Below are 22,919 nucleotides of genomic sequence, written 5' to 3'. Positions count from 1 at the left end.
TGTAACCGTTGTGCATATGCATATGCACAACGGTTATGTGCATATGTGCGTTTGGACTAAATGTGTGCTTTTGGAGTTAGTGTGGAAAGCTTGGCTAGTTAGGCCTGGCTTAGTTTTGATAATAATGAATATGTAAAAGACGTCGACGAGCAAATTGTGTCGTTTCTGTCGTTCGTCCACCACTCGCCATTTTTCCCTCAGACAACGGAACACGCTGCCACGCGGCACAAGAACTGAAATGCATGTGAAAAGCTGATTTCTAAATTTAGTGCGCGGACGGCGTGCATAATCACAAGCTAACGTCAAAAGACTTGTTATTATAAAAAAAAAAATCGAACGAAATCTATGACATGGCAGCCACGCGTATTTTTGGCACTTGCATACGTATTTCACATGGCCTTTGAGATTCGTGCTTGTTCCTCATCTTTGAAGGGGGCGAGGAGCCATCTAAAGTGAGGAGGAGCGCATGAGGGTGCGATGTGTACATAAATGATCTATTTCTCGAAGCCGCGCTGGTCCTTCAAGCTTGTATAAAGCAAACAAAATTATATGTAAAATCTTCCTATATCTCATTTAAAAGTTCACTTGACTTGGCTAGTTTGTTGCTTGACTTGCCGTGAAAATACGCACAAGTAGTAAAATGGACGTCCACCTCAATATTAGTGCGGCAAGTGTTGTGTTCCTCAAGCGTATGTTCGTCAGTTGTTAAATAACACGGCGGTCGTTTTCGACCACGCCTGTGCATTTATTCCAGTGAAGAAGTACGATGGATTTCACTGAAGTTTGGAGTAACACCCGGTCTACGGTGAGCGTCGCCGTTGTGTCTTCGGACGTAGTGGCGTTGAAAGAAATGATTGACAGCGGCAAGCCCGTAGACGTGCAAGATAACCGCGGTTGGAGGCCGCTTCACGAGGCGGTCGCAGCGGGGTGCAGCGTCGAAGTGCTTGACCTCCTCCTTAACCACGGTAAGGCGTGCTCCACATATCACCGATTGTTTCCTGTCGCAAAAGGCTGATTGAAAGGCGCGACACTGCAGTAGTGTTCATCTTGGCCGGTCCCTCATACAGCTTCTTCCTTTCGTGACACCATCACGATCATTGAATGGGGATGGGGCGCATAAGTTCCAGCATAGGTGACAACTCACGAATGTAAGTATATACGTGTACAAGCACACGCATCGTTAACTACCACAACTGCAGTATCTCGCTTGTAAAGAGTCACTGGGCACGCCAAAGCTCGCGTGTTGAGAACGCGCAAATAAGGACCGGCAGATCGTTCTCATTGTCTTTATTAACTGTGTTCACTTGCCGCACACTTTCGCATTATCTGTTGCCATCAACAGCTATCAAAGTTCAAGAACCGCCAGTGCTCAGAGAGAACGAGAAAATTGGATTTACATCTTTGATGTAGGTGATTATGGACGTTTGCGCTCATGAGGCCCGAAATGCTTGCATGGAACGTACGCTTGTTAAGGTTTCTCTGGCTGATCCTGCGGCTGCATTAATAAAAAGGAAGTAGATTTCCTGTAGACATGTGTACACATGGCAGTGACGCGACTGCACTGTCACCTTGTAAACGTTAAAGTGGTTTTTGTTTTGGTTGGTTGGTTGTGTGCGTGCGTGTGTGGGTTTGTGAGAGAGAGAGAGAGATCTAAGAAAAGACAATACAATTCTGCAGTCATTGTGAGTTTGCTCTTTTCTTGCCTGTCAGGGCACTGTTCCCTTTCTAGATGTTTGCACTTGTGTTCAACCACTAATTCTGTAAACTTGAATACACTGCCCCTATTTTTATTTCAAGCTGACACGGATGTCAACTGGCGCACCTTTGAGGGTGAGACAGCACTGCTCCTTGCATGCAAGAGGCTGAAGGGAAAGACACTGCTGGACATCGTCAACAGACTGCTCGGGAGCAAAGCTGACGTCAACATTACTGACCATGAGGGTGACTCACCGCTGCTAGCAGGTTAGTTCTGTTGTGTGACTGTGGACTGACAGACTGTACTCTAGCTTGTTTTTTTTTTTTTTTTTTTAATACTCATGCTATTTGTATTTTTATGTATGTTTTCTTGCTCTTTTTATACTTACAGGCTAAGATCAGAAAGCATAATGTTTTTTTCTTGTTACACATGTCACTTTAACATTTTTTGTATGCTGGTCCTTGCAGTTTGTTGCTATCCTTTGTAAAATTTGTGCATTTTAATTCTGTATTTCTTTTGAATTTATTTTTCATTTTTCATCTCTCTTTATGGTCCCTATGTAGTTGCTTAAGCTTACACTAAGTTACTTTGTATTTGCGCCTATAGAATGTGGCAATATGCAATACTGCCACACTGTTCTGTAGGAGGTCCAGGCTTAGCCAAACTGCCATTTTGCAGCCTTTTTCCTTTTTCACTCCTCAAAATAAACTGAAATATTGTTACGCGAAGCAGTTGTTGCGTGTAGCAATATTGATTGATATGATTTGATTCATTGCTCACTAACCCCCCTTCTCCATTGATGACCTATGCAGCAACCCGTGCTGGTGAGACGGATGTTGTAAGGCAGCTTCTGTGCATTGGTGGGGCTGAGGTGAACAAGGGGGACTGCGGCTTCTGGTGCCCACTGCACGAAGCAGCCGAGCGCGGTAACCTAGCCACCCTGAAGTGTCTCGTTGAGCATGGGCGCCACACCAAGCTTGGCGTACGGGATGAGTGCCGCATGACACCCATCTTTGTTGCTGCCCAGCATGGCCACCTTGCCTGCCTCGAGTTTCTTCTTGGCACTGCCAAAGCTGCAGGTATGTATATCTACCCCTGACATCGCTTTTTCTTTTGGTTAATTACTTTATTGCACAATGTGGCAGTGCTGCATTTCTTTAATGTGAGGACTTAAAGGGGCCCCTTAACCACTGCGAGCTCGAAAATTTGTTATGTAGTGGCACCTGTGTACCAGTCTGCAGTGAACATTCAGCAGCAAGAATTTTTTTAAATGATGTTGTAATAGCGACATTACAAGCATTTGATGAATGATTATGCGGCCACCACAGATTCTCGCTCACCTTCACTGCTCTCCCCGCTGGCGCTCTCTCCTCCTTGTCACGTACTTTCACAAAATGCATGCAGTGCAGTGAAAGCTACAGGTTGCGTCAACACACCTGAAGAAAGGCTCCTCCATTGCCCGCCTCTAACTGCCCTCCACATGATGCTGATTGAATGGAAGCTGGCTCTTGCCACGTTAGTGCTATTGTCGGTCAAGCACTTTATAGCCTTTACAGTGGTGATACCATGCAGCGTACCTACCTCCTGGTGTCATGATGGGCGAAGGAAAGGAGCGTGGGATTGTTTTTCTTTTTTTTAAACTTGTGACTTCCCTATGGTACATAGCGCTGCAGTCTTTGCCGTATTCTGTACATGATGCATGTGTTTACTTAAAATGTGTTCAAAATGTCAGAGGTTGTTTAGGGGCCCATACAGTTGCAGGGGGGGCATTTTCACTAAATGCAGTCACTGCGGGTCCTTTGTCTGCCTGTTTCGTTGTGCACTATGTGCAGTCTATCTCACGAAGCTTTTCTATTCGGCATTTAACATTGTATGGCACTCTTGCCGCCGGCTGATGTGATAACTGATGCGTCCATGGCAAGGGTCTGAAAGGCTCATTGTAACGGTGGTAGACAACCGGCATGCTTCTTCTGCACAGATAACAGGGAACAAGGCAGTGCAAGCATTGCTTTCTACTCCACTTGCATTTAATTAATGTAGCTACAGAAGAAGTAGTTTAATGATTGGAAAATGTAGAGAGGTCGACCAGAAAATGGAGCATCTGGCCTGCTACTCTATGTAAGTGAAGGGTAAGAAAGAGGGACACAATGAGGGGATGATAATGGGAGGAACGAGGTGCACTTTCTGGTCTTCCTTTTATTTTCTTTGTCAGCTTGGCTAAAACTACCTGCAAAACACCTTTTATTGACTTTTATTTTATCAATGTGTGTGTGCTTTGCCTTCTGCCTGCTTCAGGGGAGGATTCACTCATTGATCGTGGCGCTATGGATAAGGCGACACCCTTGATGATTGCAGCTCAGAAGGGTCACCATGAATGTGTGGAGCTGCTTCTCCGCTACGGCGCCGATCCAAACCGAACAACGAATGACAACAACACAGGAGTGCACCTTGCTGCTCAATCCAACAGCCTTCTGTACGTGTTTTGAGGCACTCGGATCCAGCTGACTCTTTTATCTGTTGAAAACCAGAGGCATGTTCAGATGTGTCTGCATGAATAAAATGTGAGGGCTTGCTTTTGGCGTTGATAACATTGCCACCAGGTGCTGCATGCAACAACACAGATGGGGGCACAGGAAAATGAAAGCATTGCACGCAGGTATGTGAAAGTAAAGTGGGAGGGAGGGATTCAACTTATTGATTCATTGTGAAGAGTCCTTGTTTGGCTTCTCCTATCTTCTTGTGTATCACAGTTTAATGTAAAGGGGTTTTGTGCTCTTGCTAAAGCATATCCTCTTTTCTTTCTTTTTCTTTCTTGTCATTTCTTGAAAGAGGTATTAATTTATTTACATATCTGCGAAGTTGAATGTACAATCGTGCTGCCACCACTTCATCGTACTGCACCACTTGAATTCACTGAAGTGACAACCGTTTGATCATGTCACTGGCTGTGGAGAACATTCTCATTACTCTTGTCCGAAGTCACGAAAGAAAAAAAAATATTGCTATTAAGCATTGTAAGAAAAAGGAAATTGTGGGACTTGGTTTTGTTCAGAATTCACTGAGGCAGTGACTGTCTGTGCTTCACTTTTAATGGGCATACATACAAGGTTGCGAATAAGCCTTGTCCGGTGCCTGCACATGTGAAGCCTATAATTTTCTCAAGTGCTTGTCCAAAACACACAAGGCTGAAGCCCACATTAGCAGCCCTGTTTGTCCCATCATTAATGAGTATTTGTGTTCCGGAGCAGTGGATCATGAACAGGAGCAGAAATTCTGCTCTCTGGCCTGGCCTCATAGCATTACAAACAGTGCAGGAAACTAGCCAAGCTTTGGCGGCATAATGTGAAAAGAAAGTACATTAATTGTACTACCATGGTTGCCATGGCAATTGTACAGGCTTGAATTCCATGCCGTTGTCTGCTGCCATTTTCACGTTATACTGTCTAGTAACACGACAGCACCTTGTCTTGCCTGGCAAGTGTTCCTTGCTTTGTGTCCGTAGCGAGCTTCTCTTGCCACTGGCTTCCTTTTGTGACGGTGCTCTCACAGGCCTTCATATTTTGCTTACAGCTGTCTCAGGCTTCTGCTTGGTGCCATGGACATGAAGAGGCTCCTCGAAAACTGTCTGCAGCCCTTCCAGAGAGCAAGTGCTGCCTCTGCCAATGAAGCCAATGAATCCGAGCCCATGATTTCACCTCTCCACATAGCCATAGAGTGGAACAGGTATGTTAGTGTACACTCAGTCTGTTGATTTTGAAATGGACAATGCTTCGTAAAGAATTCCTGTTTCCTGTTGTAAAAGGCTAGTCACAGTAGGTTCCTAAATGATTTTTAGAAATGCAAACAACTTATGAATGGGGGGGGGGGTAAAGTTTACGGCGCCTGTTTTTACTGGTGCCACAACTGTGTTTTAAATGTATTCAGATTTTTTTTTCTTTAATTGCGTAGTGTAAACAGTGCTGTTCCTCCTTTGCAGTGGAGTTATATAGTGAATTACATTTATGCCTTTTTAAGTTTTAATAAAATTTCTGCATTAATGCAGCCATGCTAGCATATGCACGCCACTAACTTTTCGGGGCAGCACATCACCCTTTTCTGCCGCTGTGATGCACATCCATGCAGATATTGCCACATGCGCAGGTGGTTTTGCGCGAGCATCTATCACTGTACTCTCACCATGCATTATACTATGTTAAAATGCCTGAGTTTAACCCCATGACTATGGCTGCATCGTTAGTTCTCATTATAATTGTAATGCTACCTTGTTTGTAATATTCTGAGTTGTCAAATGCCCTTCCTGACATATCACGCACAACAGTGGTCAACTCTTTTTGAATGCAACTTGGCATTGTTATCAGCAAAAAGGAAAGTTCCCGAAACTACTTTGTTCTATATATTCAGTTATCATTGCTTCACTGCTATTCTCTGTTGAATGTGGCCTGGCCTCATAGCAGTTTGGTATTCGTTGCCGTGAGGCCATATGTGAAGGCAGTATTTGGGTGTAATGCACACAGTATTTACCATTTATGGAATTTTTGGTGTGGGTTATACACACAAAGATATGATATTTGTACTGATGAAACATGGCACCCGGATCAGTTTGTGTACACTCGTCAAAGTTTATCTTGTCATATGCCCATGTGCTGTGCATCTATATGATGTCTCTTGCATCCACACGGTTTTGTTAAGGAGAAGCATAAGGTTAAAATAAATTGGCAAATTCTGCTTCTGGAATACTAAAAATGTCACGCGTATTGTGAGTGGAGGTTTGTTAAGGTAAAATAAAAAGTGCGAAAGTGGAAGATAGGTTATGACACCACTTTACATTTCTGGCACCAGATCTCTCTGATGTCATAGGCTTTTACAGCATCTGCAAAGAACTAGGCAATCGTTTACTGATATTGTCACATTGTGATGGTGAACAACCAAACACTGCCATAAGTGTGGGTTAATAGCATAGTTATTTATTAGGTGATCTTGTGCCCAGAAAAATGTGCAACACTGAAATCACAATAGCAGCAAGCACAGTCGTCTGTAATCAAATCTGCACTTCACAGGTCAAATCCATCTACTATTTATACACGTATCTTCGTTCCTTCCAGAGTAATAGTTGATGCTCGCAAACATTCGAAAATGTATAACATTATTCGCATCGCATGCGCAATCTGATTAGACAAGTTTCTTTTGCTTTGGAATAGGCCACAACACTCAATAAATTTCATGGAGTAGGTGTGTCTTGTTCCAAGCGATAACTGCGATAATCCAGTGAAAAATGGTAACTGGCAAAAAGTAAGACAATCTACCCTGGACATTATAGAAGGATTACATTTTATTGCAAAGAAACCAAAGAGTCAACCTAGTAAGTTGTGAAAGCATTTCCCACTCAAGAATGATGCGAGAAAATACTTTGATATTTGTGATGTCACACTAAAATGTTGGCCTTGCCGTCAGGCAATAAAATTTATTCAAGGGAAGTTCGTTTTTAATTTTCCACTCTGGTAATTAGTATTTGAAACGAAAAAATGGGAATAGATTTCTGAAAGAATATGTTATTAATGAAAACTAGATTAGTGTCACTTTTTAGTGCCTCTATAATGCCTATTTGTACATATCGGTATATTTGCACTGATCGTTTGCTTTGCATGAACAATAAAAAGTATATTTTGTGTTTGTCTTCTACATTGTGTGCACGCATTAAGTTTAGCTAATTTACCTTTAGTCATCACGAAAGACCAGCTATTCCAGTGACAGATATGGTATATTCTCTTGTATGGGCCGCACCCCTATGTTTGGGCTCAAATATTTAGGAAAAAAATTATTCATGTATGGGCCCCACCGCAATTTTCTATGCATGCATCCTGTCAGGCGCGACCGTGCAACTGTGTCTCCACGTGGTGTCAAGGCTGTACACAGATGTTCGGTTGTAATTGAAGCTGATAAATCTTTTGCCAGGAAGATCGTCGACTTGACCATTGGCGTCGTTGCAAAATTCATTTCCCGATTCCCCGCAGTTTGCGTTGTTGCAGTTTTCAGCTGTGCTGTCTTTTGTAGATAGCTGTGTGCCACTGCGTGGGGCCACATTGTGCGTACGCTGTCACTCCCATCTGCCTGAAAAGCATGCATGTTCAACTGCAAAATTCTGTTCACATTTCACACGAAAACCTCGGGTGTTTTTCACCATGAAACCTCGTGCAGTGCACTGTCTGAGGACATCTTCACCTTTGAACAGTGCGGTACCGGTGCAGTACATAGGTTTCCTATTTGGTTGTTTCGGCAGTTATGTAATAAGCACCAATGAAATTTGTATCCTGTCATCCTGTGGCTTGTCCTGTGGTGTTGTACATACGCCTTCGCACAACGTATTTAGGCCACTAGGGGCAGCAACCATAGTTTCTGTGCTTCGTACATACTGTACACGTTTGTGCAGTGAGCTTCTGTCCTTCCCGTACCAGCTGAAACGTACGCAGGCACTATCGTATTGTGTGAAATCTCCAGTAGTGTCCTTATCATACAACCTTATGTGCAGTGTGATGTTGAGTCCACATCCAAGGATGACTTCATCTTGTAACAGTGTGCTTGCAGTGAACCAAATTTTAGCTAGTCCAGCGCCACGGTTACATGCCAGCCACGATATGAATTGAGTAGCAAACGAAACTAATATAAAAGCTTCCCAATGTCATTCCACATGGTGGCAAGCATGTCAGTTTAACCTCCCTGTAATGATCATTCCGTCGTCCGCAGCTTCGCCGAGCTGGGGGAGAGAGAGCTGAGAGAGAGTGAAAGCAGAGTATAAAAATAGCATCGCGCAGCATAGCGGATGCAAAGTGGAGAGGAGGAGTGAGGCAGGTGGTAGTGGGACATGTAGAGCTGCTGCCGACGCCGATCGTGTTTCCCCGCATTTGTGCCAAACACTCCCGGTGTCTGTGACTGCAGACGATGCCTCTGGCGGCGGCTCGGCAGGTTTCGACCAGAGAACTTGACACTCGTTGCTTCCGAAAGACTGAAGCAAGAGCTAGGGAAGCTGAAACCGAGCGTCACAGAATAGAAGATCCCGAGTTTTGATTGAGGGAAGCTGAGAGTTCGTGTAGGCCAACTCTCTAGAAGAGAGATTGCTAATCTTAGCATTCTCAATTTGCACTGGCATGTCAAAAATTATGCGTGGCTCTGCTATGGCAAAACACCAGAGACCAGCAGAGATGGGGGAAGCCCAGCAAAAGTTAGACTAAGTCTGTGGTTTGCCACTACTTTACTAGGCTTTTCCCAGCTCTGCTGGTCTGTGGTGTTTGCGATAGCAGAGCCACTCGTAACTTTTTTCAGAGCATGTACAAATTTATTCACTTTTTAACCATGTATTGGCCACACCCAAGAAATTTGGGCCCAGATCAATAAAAAAAAGTTTGCCCTTGCACAAGAATATATGGCATTCATGTTCAGTACAGAGCTTTTCCCTTTTAAGAGAGCCCAGTTGATAAATAATATCCCCATATTCTGGCTTGTTAAGGTCATCACAATATTGTATGGTAACAATATGAGGCATGCTAACTTCATTCATCCAACAGTCATTTGCAAAGAGCTTCACAAAAGGCACTTAGTGTTCATTCTCACGCAGCCACGAATGCCTGCAGGAGTTGATCAAAGCTGGCTTCGACCCCAATACCTACCTGCTACGAGTGACGGAGCCGATAGAACAGCTGCCTCGTCAGTCACACCCGCGGTACCACTCTGCCCTGTCATATGCGGTGTTGAAGAGTGACGTGGCTTCCGTCCAGATCCTCCTCGAAGCAGGCGCTAGTCCAAATCACATCAGCAACAAGTGTGTCAGCCCCCTTGCATGCGGTATGTTGACAGTGTGGTCATGTCTCATGTTGAATCAGTTAAGTGAGCGGGTCGTAGTAGTGTGAGATGGTACATTGTAATATGGTGTCATGAAGGTTTTGGCATAACAGAAAAGGTCATTCTCGTAGGACATATTTTTATTCCTATGACTGCTACATCCAAAGCAGTTTAGGACAGCAACCACATGTACTTCAATGCCAGCTTGTGCAAAGTACTTTCTCTTGCTGAAGACAGATATCAACATTAACGAAAGCCTGAACTTGAAATCTAAAAAAAAAAAAAAAAAGGCAGTGGAGCAATAGTGAGCCTTGGATATTCACAGATATATTTATATTTAAACACAGAAAAGTCAGAGCTTTGTTTCAGTATGTACTTGTTTTTGTGCCGAGAGTGTTCTCATCATTCGGTGGCCCTGAAGCAGTTAAAAGGCAATACTGTGATCCAATTTTAGTGCTAGTTAAATACTTTCTGTCCATTTAGAAAATCCAAACATTATAAACTAGTGCGTTTCTAAAGTGATTAAGCTGGCAACACTTGCATAGTTTTTCATCAGATTACAGTCAAACCTCTATATAACCAACCTCGATTTAACGAAATTCGCGATGTAACAAACTATTTTTATTTCCCCATCGTAGCTCTACTGAATTAACGAAACCTCTATATAACGAAATTCTCGATATAATGAAGTTTTTTCGCTACAAGTACAACTTCGTTAGATCGAGGTTTGAATGTACATTACATTTGATGCAGCACAAAACTAAGTTTGGGAGAAAAAGTAGCTCAGGGTCTGTACTTTATTAGGATTTCTTTCCTCTGATTATATTAATTTCTTATTATCCGTTGGCAGCAAGGTCAGGGGCTCTGCTTTATGCGAGCCAGTGGCAAAGAGCAAAAAGAATTGAAAATTAGAAGAATTGTCACAAAGTACAGCCCTGTGTATTATTGTGCACAGGACTGCACAATAATACACAGAATATGCACTTTGTGCATATTCTGTGTATTATGCACTTTGTCCCACAGATTTTGTAACACTGCAGCCAAGTGTATCACTAACGTAATGCAGCATCCGAATGGTTAAACATTTTTAAATATTGTGAAAGTTTTCAGTTTGGTTTCATGCCTTTTAAAAAATGCACATGAAATAGTGCTTGAAGGAGCTTTTGTTGGGTTCAGACACAACATTACAGCAATTTTTACTAATTTCTTATTCAATGTTGTGCAACATCCTGTTGACACAAATTTGAACTTGCAGTGAAAGCACTTTATTCGTGCACCTGATTTGTGACTTGTTAGAGTGAATTTGTTCTCACATGACATTCAAAACTGCTTTCAAATTTATCCTTCAATCACTGTACCCTTCCTGTATCGCAGTGTTTGTATCAGGTTATGGTAATAAGCCCAGCTCAGCCATAGATTGAAACACTTTTACTAGGAATCAACAATTTTCTTTTAGAGTCAGGGACAAGTCAAGAGTACAGCAATGGCTCTTCCCCCCAAGAGTTTGATGCGCCTGCCATTTATCACTCAGTGCTTCAAGAAATAGTTCCCTCACAAATGCCACTAGCAGGAGCCATAGCTGCAATTCAGCTGCAATGTCCATAGTTCATTCAGCTGCAATGAACATAGCATGGCCATGCACTACAGGCATGAACAATCAAGACCTCCTAGTGTTGGCACAAGTTTGCCTCTTACTTTAGGAGAGAATGGAATGTTTGGTATTGTAATCTGTGAAGTATCAAGGGGTGAGGGCTTGAACATCACTAGTGCCAACAGCTGGCCTTGTGGGGTTTGGTACAGTAGACAAACATTGTCGAGTGTGGTGAGGGAATGGTGGAAATAGTGCAGAATCCAGAAAGTTGAGAACATGGCAGATTCTTGACATTAGCTCCAAGCCTAAATGGTGCTCTCAGCATGCTGAAAATTTCGCAGGCCTTGGCCTGGAATTTCTATCATATCCACTAACCGCCAGGTCCAAACGTCGTCTGCTTAGGTGCTATTTAAAGGCTGTTAGTGATACAATCAGACAATTACCGGCCCTGTAGCTTTGCCTATGTTTCTTCAGTAGCATATACTACTTCTTTATAGCCAATTTAGCCAAAGTGTTACTTTGTTGCACTTGGTCTTTAAGTGGTTGATGATGGTGATCTATTCACAGCGCTCCTAGTCCCAAATGAGCAACTCATGAGGCTTCTCGTCGCTTCCGGAGGCGACCTGAATCGTCTAAACCACACTGTCAGTTGTGGGAACCCATGCCTTCAAGTGGCTGTGAGTGATCAGAACAGGCTTGTTCGAGTCTTGCGAATGGGGCTCGACCCAGCAGTCGGTTTTTGTGATGAAGCCAGCAATCTCAAGTTGGCAAGGTATGAAGTTCTGTTTGGTGACATTTGATGCAAGGATTTCACGCCACGCCAAGTGGTTGAACGTGACATGGGGCCAGGCTTCACATGAGGGAAATTTGCGCTCTACTTATAGTAGGGGGGTCTGGAATGCAGTGTAGAAGGAAGCGATTTCCATACTCTTGCAAATGTAATGTGATCATGGCTGCAGTACAGGGGCTGGGTCATATAAATATGGCAGTACATATTAATATTGCAATGTGAACATGCATTGCATGCAACTGCCACAGCCAAAAGACTTGGTAAGTGGAAGCGACATTCACACGGAGTAGTAAAAAACTTGGAAGATTGCTTTGCAGCAATGTACCAAGAAATACTTGAAAGACACATTGATACAGTGAGTACAGCATGGATGCTTTCTCGGTTAAGTTCTTGTGGCTTTCACACAAGGGTCTTGGAGAAGCCTCATAGCAGTCTTGGAGACATGAGACTCATGGAGTTAGTGCAATAAATGTAATTGGTCTCGTTTATAAAGTGGCTTCATTTAACTTGTTAATTCATTCTGTTCATCTTCTGTGCCTAAGAGGAAGCTTTAGCTCAGGGCCAACTCTGATGCTGCCTATTCAAATACCTGTAAAGCGCAGGAATGATTTTATGAGCCAAACCCTGGACTAATTTGAATGAAATATGTTGCATTTGAAAGACAAAGTTAAATTCTAACGACTGTATGAAGCGTAATTTTGATTGAAGGCCTCAAATTTTCTTTACAGGTATTGCCGAAAATCTGTTATTAAAAAAAAAAATAGAAGTGCAAAGTTAACAAATCTGTAACCCTGCAGTTATCGCAATTATGTACACTGCATTCATTGGAGCATCTAAAGTGGACAGATTCGATATGTGGATGTACAGCTTATGTGAATTTGTTACAATGTTCACAAGGATTTTGCAAAAGTCCTACTCACAGATTAGTGGTATATTTCAGAGCAGTGTATAATACACCAACTTTGTCCGCTTTAGATGTATTGTTAGAGACAATTTGCAGAATTGTGATGTTGTTTTTCCTTGCTGAGTCGGGGTTCTAACCTTGATAGTCTCATGTGTGAAATTTCCAGCGAATTGATCAAAATATCGGCAGCCTAAATAAAGCCTGTGCTTCCTGCAGTGACTAGGTATGAACTTTTTATTTTAAATGTAACAGACGTCGTCAAATTGGATGCAGTGGTTGCCAATAAAAACGATTTCTCCATTTTCATGTATTTAGATAAAAGCCCCCGAGCCTAAAGCTTCCTCTTAAAATCTCCTTACTTCCTGCAAGGGACACCAGCTAACAAAGTCAGGTCCCCTCTCCAACAGTGCCATGCTGCCTCTGTTGCTGTTCACCACAAAACTTTGCAAGCTCAGTATGTGCAGGAAGTCCACATATGAAAGAGTGCACAAGGTAGTCCTCAGTGCATTGAGTCAACCGCAATAACATTTTACTTTGGCTACAATTGTCATGAACTAGTATTATACACAATATAAGTGACCTTGACAAAGGCTTAGGGCATGTGATCACCTACTTATGTAATTAATAGCCTCTGAATAGTAAATCAACAGATGCTGCAGGCACTAAGCAGACGTAACACAGATCCCAGAACTGTGCATGCGTGCTCGTCTCGCTTTCGCGCCTAGATCCCCGGGCACCCAGGTCAGTGCTGCTAGGCGCAGTTCCCAGAAATTAGGCTGCCAGAAATTAGGCTTTTTACACTGTCCAAAATTTGTTGCAGTCGGCCTTTAAAAAACTGTTACCTCAGGACCCATTAAGGATATAACTTGATAGGCTTGAATATAAAGCACCATAAGATCCCAGTCTTTTGCCCTGCCGCAGGCCGTTCTACTTCAGTGGATATGTAGTAATGGAAGAAATGTTGCTAAAATTTTGCATTGCCGTTAGTAATGTATAGATGGAATGAATGTTGCCAAAATTTTGCTTTGCTGTTAGTAATGTATAGTGAGCTTGGGTCGAAATTTAGCCAACAAGAAAGGAAGCAAGCACCAATTAAAGCAGAATCTCTCAAAGTGATAGTGCACTGTTTTTATTTGTTTATTGATGTTCAGCTACAGCCTGTATTTTGGTGCCATCAATGGCACAGTCATTTTACATTTCTGTATTACTAATGGAAATTTCCAAGCCATCTTCCGTAACCCAGCTGATTTTGGTGCAGCCTGCCGTGAGATTGCGAAACACACTTTTGGAAGCAATAATCGTGTAAGGTTTATGGTTGGAATTCTTTCAGTGTTTGAGCCTGATGCATTAAAAAGAAACAAAGCATAATTTTTTCTAGCACAATTCCAAAATACTTCTATAACAAAGTAAGGTATGTAATGTATAAAGACGATGACTAATTTTTTACGGTTGGTGCTAGTACTACTGTTGATTAGCTTTTTTGTCATTGTGTTTGCCACAGTAGCGATGTTGGGTTATATAGTACAGTGTCTGTACCCAGACTTCTCGTTCCCATGATGGCAAGGCACAATGCAGATGAACCACTGCCTAAGCACACCAAGGAATAAAAGGCATGAAACAAAAGCAGTTGGTATTGGAATGCTAATGAAATTCATGACAGTTCTCATTGCTTATGCATTCAATTTTTGTAATATTGTTTACGCACTTCATCCATGGTGCTGCCATTTGTAATGGCTTTGATTTTTCTTTCCAGCTGCATTTTTTACTATAAGAAGAATGAGCAACATGCATTAAATGTTCTCAAAACAATTCGGTACTTTGTGACAAGTCCATCGTTACTACAGAACCTTGTGAAGAGTTGCATCAGAATTGGTCCTCGATGGTGTCCGCTAAACCAGGAACAGTGGTCAGCTGTGGTAGAATCCTTAGGTGAGTATTGCGAGGAATTGGTTTGTTTGTGCTTGTGCAGTTGCATGCACGCAGATATTTTCTATTCAACTTCATTTTACAGTCAAGCTGTTAGCCTCTAGTTGGTCGGGATTTTTCTCGGCGTCGTCCTCACGAAAATAAAAAAAACCTTCAACGATTAAAAAAAAAATAAAAAAAAAATACCTTCAACGATTGAAGTGAAAAGTTCATACATCCTTTGGTATCACGCATGCAACATACAGCACAGTATTCGTTTCAATAAAGAACAAGCACATAACAAGCATCCAAACTACATTTTCATTTTTTTTTCATTAATTAATTAATTAATAATAATTTCAAACAAACAGTAATTTCAAACAGTAAGTATTACAAGAGAAACAAGTACAACATAAAAATACAATTTGACAAATAATTCAGTAGGAATACAATGAACAATGAAAAAAAAGGTATTACAATAAAAAAAGACAAGATATACAAGTACATGAAACCGCATTCTAGCAAGTAATGTTGGTTAAGGCATCATGAAACAAGGAATTATCGCTGATGGATACAATGTTTACGGGAAGGTGGTTCCACTCTGGTGACGTCCGAGGTACGAATGACAGGGAAAATGTATTTGTGCTGCAAGAAGGGACGTGAACCTTGTAAGAATGATCGATGCAACAAGATACATAGTGTGGAATATGAATGAATACATCATGCAGTGTTGTATGGTGAAAAATTTTGTGAAATAATGATGAACGGGAAACTTTACATCGAGCTGCAAGAGATGGAAGAGAAAGGTTAGTTTTCATGGCTGTTACGCTGGCAGTTCTGTTGTAATTCGAAAGAATAAAACTAACAGTGTTATTCTGAACTAATTCTAATGCGTTAATTAAGTTTAAGTTATTAGGGTCCCAGACTGATGTAGCATATTCTAATTTCGGGCGTATTAAGGTTTTATAAAGCAATAATTTCAAAGAGTGTGGAGCCTTAAAAAAGTTTCGCCTTAAGTAACCAAGAGCGCGGTTAGCATTGTTCACTATGTTATTAATGTGGGTTGCCCAGGTAAGGTTGTATGTGATATGAATTCCTAAGTATTTGTACGAAGTTACCTGTTCTAAAGGAAGGTTATTTAAATAGTATACTTGAGAGATGTTAGGTGTCCTAGATACATGCATAGCTTTACACTTGTTAACATTTAATTCCATTAGCCATAAACTGCACCAGTTAGATATTATATCAAGGTCAGATTGAAGACGGTTAGTATCACAATCTGCAGTTATTTCTCTAACGATAACACAATCATCAGCGAAGAGATGAATGTTAGAACTTACTTGCGAAGGAAGGTCGTTAATATATATTAAGAACAACAAAGGACCGGGAACCGATCCTTGGGGCACTCCGGAAGCAACAGAACACATCGGTGAATTGCAGCCGTTAGCAGTGATGTATTGTGAGCGATGAACAAGAAAACATTCGATTCATATTAAAAGATTACCATAAATATTCAAATGGGTTAGTTTGTGGATTAGAAGTTTGTGACAGACCTTATTGAAAGCTTTTGAGAAGTCTAAAAAAATACAGTCAGCGCATGATGAACAATCAACAATTCGATGCAACTGATGAGTGAAGGATACGAGTTGAGTCTCGCATGAGTATGATTTCCTAAAGCCATGTTGTGCAGGTGAAAAAAATGTGTTATCTTCAAGAAAGTCGACGAGGTTTTTGAATACAATGTGTTCGAGTAGTTTGCGGCACGTACTGGTAAGTGAAATGGGGCGATAGTTGGTTGCTATGTTTTTGTTACCAGATTTGTGAAGCGGGACCACCTTCCCAACCTTCCACTGATAAGGTAATGATAAGTGACTGTTGGAAAATATTGGTTAGTATAACAGAAACTGGTACGCGGAAGTGTTTTTTAAGAACTTAGTGTTAATTGAGTCCAAGCCAGGTGAAGAATTGTAGTTGAGTTTGTCAATAAGTTTAGCAACCCTATATATATGAACTATTACTGGGAACATGACTGGATAATCATAGTTACGGAACTCGGGAAGTTGCTTATTAAGAACTCCCGAAAAACATTTTCTGAAGGCTTCGTTAAGGTGAGTTGCAGCACCATTTTTAGGAACAGGCTGCCCAGTAGAGTCGTCTAATAGGATTAAGTTATCAGAAACAGGTCTAATTATTTTCCAAAAATTTTTAATGCTAGTTTTAAGAATAGATGGAAGAGTAACAGTAAGGAAATTATGTTTAGCAAGTTTTAACGCTTGAATATATTCGTTAGAAGCCGCCTTGTATGCTGACCAACGAGAAGCACTCGAGGACAACTTAGCTGAGCGGTAGATGCACTTTTTACGGTTAGAAAGATGTTTAATGCGAGTATTATACCAGGGGGCTTGTGGGTTGGAAGTTAAGGTACGGTTCGGAACATATTTATTCATTAGTTCATTAACTTTATGAGTAAACATGTCCCAATTAGTTTGCACAGAACGGTCATCAAAGTTAGTCAGGAATGGGTCAAGAAACGTGCATAACTCGCTATTGATGGCCTCGAAGTTTGCTCTCCTATAGTCGAGTATTGGTTTCTTCTTCCTGATATCTTTCGGATGGTTGGCACTAATGGTAAAATGCATAGCAGAATGGTCACTTAAAGGCGGAAGGAAGGTAATGTTGGAAGTTAGTTTGCGTTCAGTAGTAAGTACTAGGTCGAGAGTGTTTGAGATACTAGCAGTATTCCGAGTAGGTTGAGTGACTACTTGCAAAATGGAAAGAGTGGAACATAAATCTAAAAATTCTTTGGCCTGAGATGAAAAAGGCAGTAATGAAGGAGGTTGAGTGTTCCATTTAATGTTCAGAAGGTTAAAGTCACCTAATAAATAAAGGGGTGACGATGGAAAGCGTGATGTTATTAATTACATCATGCAATTCGCTAATGAATGTGGGTTAGGAAGAAGGAGATCGGTAGCATACGCCTATAACTGCCTTCTGGTGATGAATGTTAAATGTAGCCCAGACGATTTCGAGGTCACATTTCGAGGGACATTGTTGATGATAAGGTGCTCCTGATAACAATGTGAAGCACGTAGCATTCCCCGCATACACTTCCCGGTAAAGATTACTGTTGCACAAGCTGCCGCGGCGCCATCACATCAGCTTGCGACGTGGGGAGTGACGTCACTAGCCTGTCATGTGTTAAAGAACCAGCCTACCAACTGATTTCATTGTTGTTGCAGCACTGCTATGGGTAGGCAATGCGTAGTTAGGACTCCCGAGGAGCAGCATGAAGATTAGGAGTGGCAAAGGGAAAAGAAACAGCAATACGACCACCGGCGGCATGCTGTCGCTGGTCGTATTGCCGTGGAATTTCAGCACAGGGGAAGTCTGCACGTCCGCATTCTCCTGTGGCATTGCATTGCATGCCCGCCTCAGCAGTTGCGGTGGTTTTCAGTAGCTTCGCTGGACATCTACTTTCGCGGGGCTGGGATGTCAAGTAAATGTTTTAACGCGATTAAGGGCCCCATGTCGCAAAAAATTCCAGTGTCGGCGGCGACTGTAGTTTGGCAAAAAATCATTACGAACCACAACCATGCAGGCCCTCCGCGTGGTGCAAAGGTGATATTGAACTAATTGAATTTCTCAAAGTAAGATGCATCAGAAAAATTTTAAAGTACAACTTAAAACACGACCTACAGACATGATAGCGTTGGATTGTAATTTGAACGTAAAATAAAACATAATTCTGTCACGCAGAAACTCAAACACAAACCCCTTTTTCAGCGTTTCTACCATTCATAAAGCGGCGCGGCCCGCTCAGTTCCTTGCAACAAAACCATCCAGATTCCGTTTGCTTCCGTGCAGCCATGGCGTGCGGAGGCGAAGGTGAAAAAATAAAAATAAAGCTGTGGCTGCCGGCAGGCGTGAGAAGCAGTTGGGGATCTTTGAATGTCATCGCGTTCTACTCTTAAAGGCGAAGCTTAAGTGTCCTCCAACTTTTTTTAAAGCCAAACTTTCTTTACTTTTGTGCTTACTTGATGGCGTTGGCTGCTGCCCTGCACTCACCTTGTGGTGAGTGGATAGGTCGGGCGTCTTCAATAAAATGTATGTGTGTGATTGTGAGATCAAACCTCGATCTTCCAGCACAGCAGCCCGATGCGCTAACCATGAGACTGCGATTTCTCGCATTATTCTTTCATGCCAACGCCAAATATAGCTCTTTCAGACGTCAGGCGCACCCAGTTTCCATTCGGCCACAGACTTACCACTGTCTTTCCTGTGCATCACAAGCAGGAGCGTGCCGGTTTCTCCTGCCCGTTGCCTTGTTGCAGCTAGTGCTTTAAGATTTGCCCACATTGCCCAGAGCTCTCCTTTTAGCAGATAACGCTAAGAAGGTGTTTCACAACATAGTGCTGCCGTCATACGACCCAGGTCATAACGGAATGGGTTGTGACGTTTCTTTGCTAGAGTAAAAAAAAAATAGTCATGCTGTTGCTGTCATACTATTGTAGCCGTCGTCATCATCTCGCCGCTGTTGTCACACACACAATTGCTTGCTTTACACTAACAAGTTGGTCCTTCTGGTAAATCTTTGAAGAACGCCAGACGATGCTGGATGGCTACCTGCAAAATGCTTTGCGTTGAATCAATTGCCACAGTGCATGTGATCTGCATAATTTTTTCACTTTTTGTTGTCAGTCTTGTTAGTTTGCAGTTCTGCATGGTTTTATTGACACGTAGAGATCAACTAACAAAACTAATTATAGAAGCAGCGAACATTGCAAGTTTGGCCACTGAATGTGTGAGCACTTCATCCTTCTCTTCATTAGAGAAAGAATTAGAATTTTTTAATGTGTCCTAGTGTGTGCTTTGATAGTGTGACTGCTTTTTTGGGAAGTGAGCGTATAAAACAAAACATCCTATTAAAAAAATCCCCCCCCCCCCCTTTTTTCTTTTCAAGCGCTTTGTACCTGTTACTACGCATCTCAAAACTTTTCCTCCAGACGAAACAGTGCGAGACCTATGGCACATAATATCAGCGTCCGCATTATGTACAAGACTGTACCTTTTTTTATAATACACGTGCACTTCAGTATTGTACGTCTAATTTCTGATCATGGCTATTTTCGCAGAGTCTCCTTTGAAGTTGAAATGCCTCTGCCGAGTGGTCCTGCGCAAGTGGCTGCACAGCATCCATGGCCACTACTTCGAGGAACTTATTCCAAAGACAAACATTCCACCAGCCATTCGGAGTTTTATTTTGTACAAGGACCTTGGAAACATTGGCTGACTGGCACAAGCAGCCGTTCATTCTGCTATATTCTATATTTTATGTTTTAATTAATATATATATATGTAAGATTGCATTTAAAAGTGTATAATAAATGTCATTGTGCACATGAACCTTTTTTTCTTTTTACAAAGTGTTCTGAGCTCTCTTTGATGCAAATGATCTTGCTATAGTGCATCGTTCAGCTGTTCATTGCTAAATTACTTTCGTGGGGCAGTAATGGCTCACTGATGAATTAAATTATTGAATGAAGTAATGCACTTCAGTATGGTATGTCTTACTTCTGATCATGCCTATTTCTCGCAGTCTCCATTGAAGTTGAAATGCCTCTGCTGAGTGGTCCTGCGCAAGTGGCTGCATAGCATGCATGTGCATGCCAATGCCTGAATTTTACATACTTCACTTTTCTGCAGCTTAACGCTTCTCGCTCACTGCACATTCTCGTCCCACTTTGCTTCCGCACTTCACTTGCCTCTTGTGCTTGTCTATTCAGGCACATATCCAGTAGCACGTAACCAGTATCCCAAGTTGCCTGTCTACTCAGTAAGACCCCCATCAAAGCCGGGATAAGAGGCAAAGAAAGCCTTGCTTTCAAAGAAAACTTTGCTTGCCACTGCATTGCTTACGCTGCTGACAATCCAAGCCCCAGCAAAGTAATTGGATGTTAGTTGGGTTTCCTCACACCGCATTGCGTGGGAAAAAGCTTTGGGTGTGCGAATAGTAATTGAGACGAAATCGAATACAAATTGAATACGTTTTTAATAATGAGCACCCGTTCTCACAATTAATGTAAAATGATGTTAACATCCTAGTATCCCTAGTTTCTGCCATTACACTGCACGTTATGAAACGTTTAAAAAAAGCACTAATGGAGCATAAAGAACAAATAAGCAGCTGCTTCACATGCACAGACACTTCAGAGATTGTAAATGATTGCCATTTAGCTGGCAAAGTATGGCTCCATAATACACTGCGGCAACCGCCCGAAAACCTATCATATTCTATGGATATGCCACCCTCAATCTCCTAGACAACCTTATTTTGCCTCCCCATCCCTACTGCCCAACTCTGGGTGGGCAGAGTTGGGTGGCCAACTATGGCCACCACATTCCAAACGCAAGAATACCTGGCTGTGTACACCTTATCCGCCTACAAGTACGCCGACAGAGGCGACCCGGACTGAGGCCAATTACTCAATCCAATGAGCGACCAAGTTTTCTCTCTCTTTCCCCGAGTGGCGTAGTCCTAATGTTTTATGCCTATTACTCGCTTGCGGGAAGGAAACTTATCTCGCTTGTCTAATTGCACACAATTATCATCATGAAATATTTTAAAAAATCATATATACTAGGGGTGTGCAAATACCGAATAGTAGATTTTGAATCTAATATCAAACATCAGAAAATTTATCACGAAGTTTAACGCTTACGAATTTTCCACAAGAAAATGCAGTGCTGCAGATGCTTGGGAGGCTACTCGCATATTTAAGATTTGTTTTATTTCACCGAGATTTGCTTTAGATCTTGAGATTTGCTTTAGATTTGAAATTTTTCTTATACGTAACAAGAAGAATATTGCTGGCTCTCATTAACTTAATTACCTAGGAATCAAGATGTATAGCATGCTCTACTCATTGGAACACCAATGCACAGCACAGATAACTCAGTTTGTATACTAAGGTCTGGAAATTATCGATAGAATGTATCTCGAATAGAATTAAGTGCTTTTTTTCCTCTGAAGCTAAACAAATAATGAAGTTGTCCTAAATACCAATGGCGTTTTCAGTAATGTGATGATGGCAATCTTGTATTGCATAGAAAGCTTTGCTTTCCAGTTTTCTTCCAGGAAACAGGAGAGTTATTTCATCTTTATAGCAGGTGGTTTCTGTAAGTTATTGCCTTGACCCTTTCATGAACAGAACAATATGACGGATCGGTTTGTGTATAAAGCATTACGAGCATCTTTTACGCGCAAGCGTACGTGCCCCGTCTGTGAAATCAGCGAGACTATTAGTGCGAGGCCGCCAAGCTGGGAGAGGAAAGCGAGCGCCGGAGGAGGAGGGCGCGCAGCAGAGCAGGCGAGGAGGAGGGTAGGCGAAGGCGCGCTGCGTTCACCTCTTCTGACAGTTGCTATGGGATCTGTGCGATTTATGAACCACGGCCGCCTGGATCGACGCGCGCGCTGATCCAGGCGGCCGTGGGCGTGCCCAGGAGACTCCCGAAGAACGCGCCAGGCGGCTTGCGATAGTGCGGGTGTGCCAGGCAAGACGGTAGAGCTTACAAGCTCCGGAACATCACCCATATGCTTGCGCGTAACTCGCGTTCACTAAGTGAAACGTCACTATCATTTTTTGGTCAGGTATTGTCAGGGGCGTACCGACTATAGTGGGGGGGGGGGGGGGTACCTATATATATATATATATATATATATATAGGCATAAGTGCATTTTAAAAAACCGCCAATTTATTTCGACGTACCAGCCAGAAACCAGACTATACAGGGTGTCCCAACTATCATGCACCAAGATTTTAAAATATACAAATGCCACGTAACTGGACAGAACCAAGCTAATGTTGTTTGCCGTACGTCGCTTGGAGGTACTCGGAATATTTCTTTGCATTCCGCCTAATTACATAATTAGTCAACTACTCAAATATTAAAATTAGGTGAAAAGTGTCAGTGAGAAAATTGCAGAGCAACACGAAAAAAAATCGTCTAGGCGCTCATCCCTACCGCGGGAAAAAGGGGGCACGCGAAGCTTGTTGTGCACTCAACATTGGATGTCGCATTCCCTGGCCTCGGGGCACACTGCCCTTCGGTAAGACGGGCTTTTAACGTGGGATCCGCTGCCTGCCGCTGTAGCCGAGCCTGGGTTTGGGCTGCCTTGAACGTAAGATCCGCACGGCGAAC

At 42.3% G+C, this 22,919-nt stretch overlaps 1 protein-coding gene across 1 annotated transcript; it reads left to right on the top strand.

Annotated features, from left to right (window-relative positions):
- Positions 1-488: 488 nt before the first annotated feature.
- On the top strand, positions 489-20,122 carry LOC119457697 (ankyrin repeat and SOCS box protein 3). The gene is made up of 9 exons (XM_037719344.2): positions 489-965; positions 1,798-1,962; positions 2,509-2,775; positions 3,992-4,169; positions 5,267-5,419; positions 9,306-9,532; positions 11,688-11,892; positions 14,568-14,743; positions 19,852-20,122. The coding sequence occupies exons 1-9, from the start codon at positions 767-769 to the stop codon at positions 20,007-20,009; spliced, it is 1,728 nt and encodes a 575-aa protein (XP_037575272.1). The 5' UTR covers positions 489-766; the 3' UTR covers positions 20,010-20,122.
- Positions 20,123-22,919: the final 2,797 nt, after the last annotated feature.

This window comes from Dermacentor silvarum, chromosome 7 (genome assembly GCF_013339745.2).
Source record: "Dermacentor silvarum isolate Dsil-2018 chromosome 7, BIME_Dsil_1.4, whole genome shotgun sequence".
NCBI lineage: Eukaryota > Metazoa > Arthropoda > Arachnida > Ixodida > Ixodidae > Dermacentor > Dermacentor silvarum.
Note: the sequence above shows the minus strand (reverse complement) of the source record. Positions and strands in the feature narration are given on the sequence as shown.

Bases quoted from the DNA above. Each gene is read 5' to 3' on its own strand.
- LOC119457697 (XM_037719344.2), top strand. From the start codon at position 767: ATGGATTTCACTGAAGTTTGGAGTAACACCCGGTCTACGGTGAGCGTC. The intron at 1,963-2,508 runs GTTAGTTCTGTT...TGACCTATGCAG, and splicing joins TGACTCACCGCTGCTAGCAG to CAACCCGTGCTGGTGAGACG. The intron at 11,893-14,567 runs GTATGAAGTTCT...TTTTCTTTCCAG, and splicing joins AGCAATCTCAAGTTGGCAAG to CTGCATTTTTTACTATAAGA.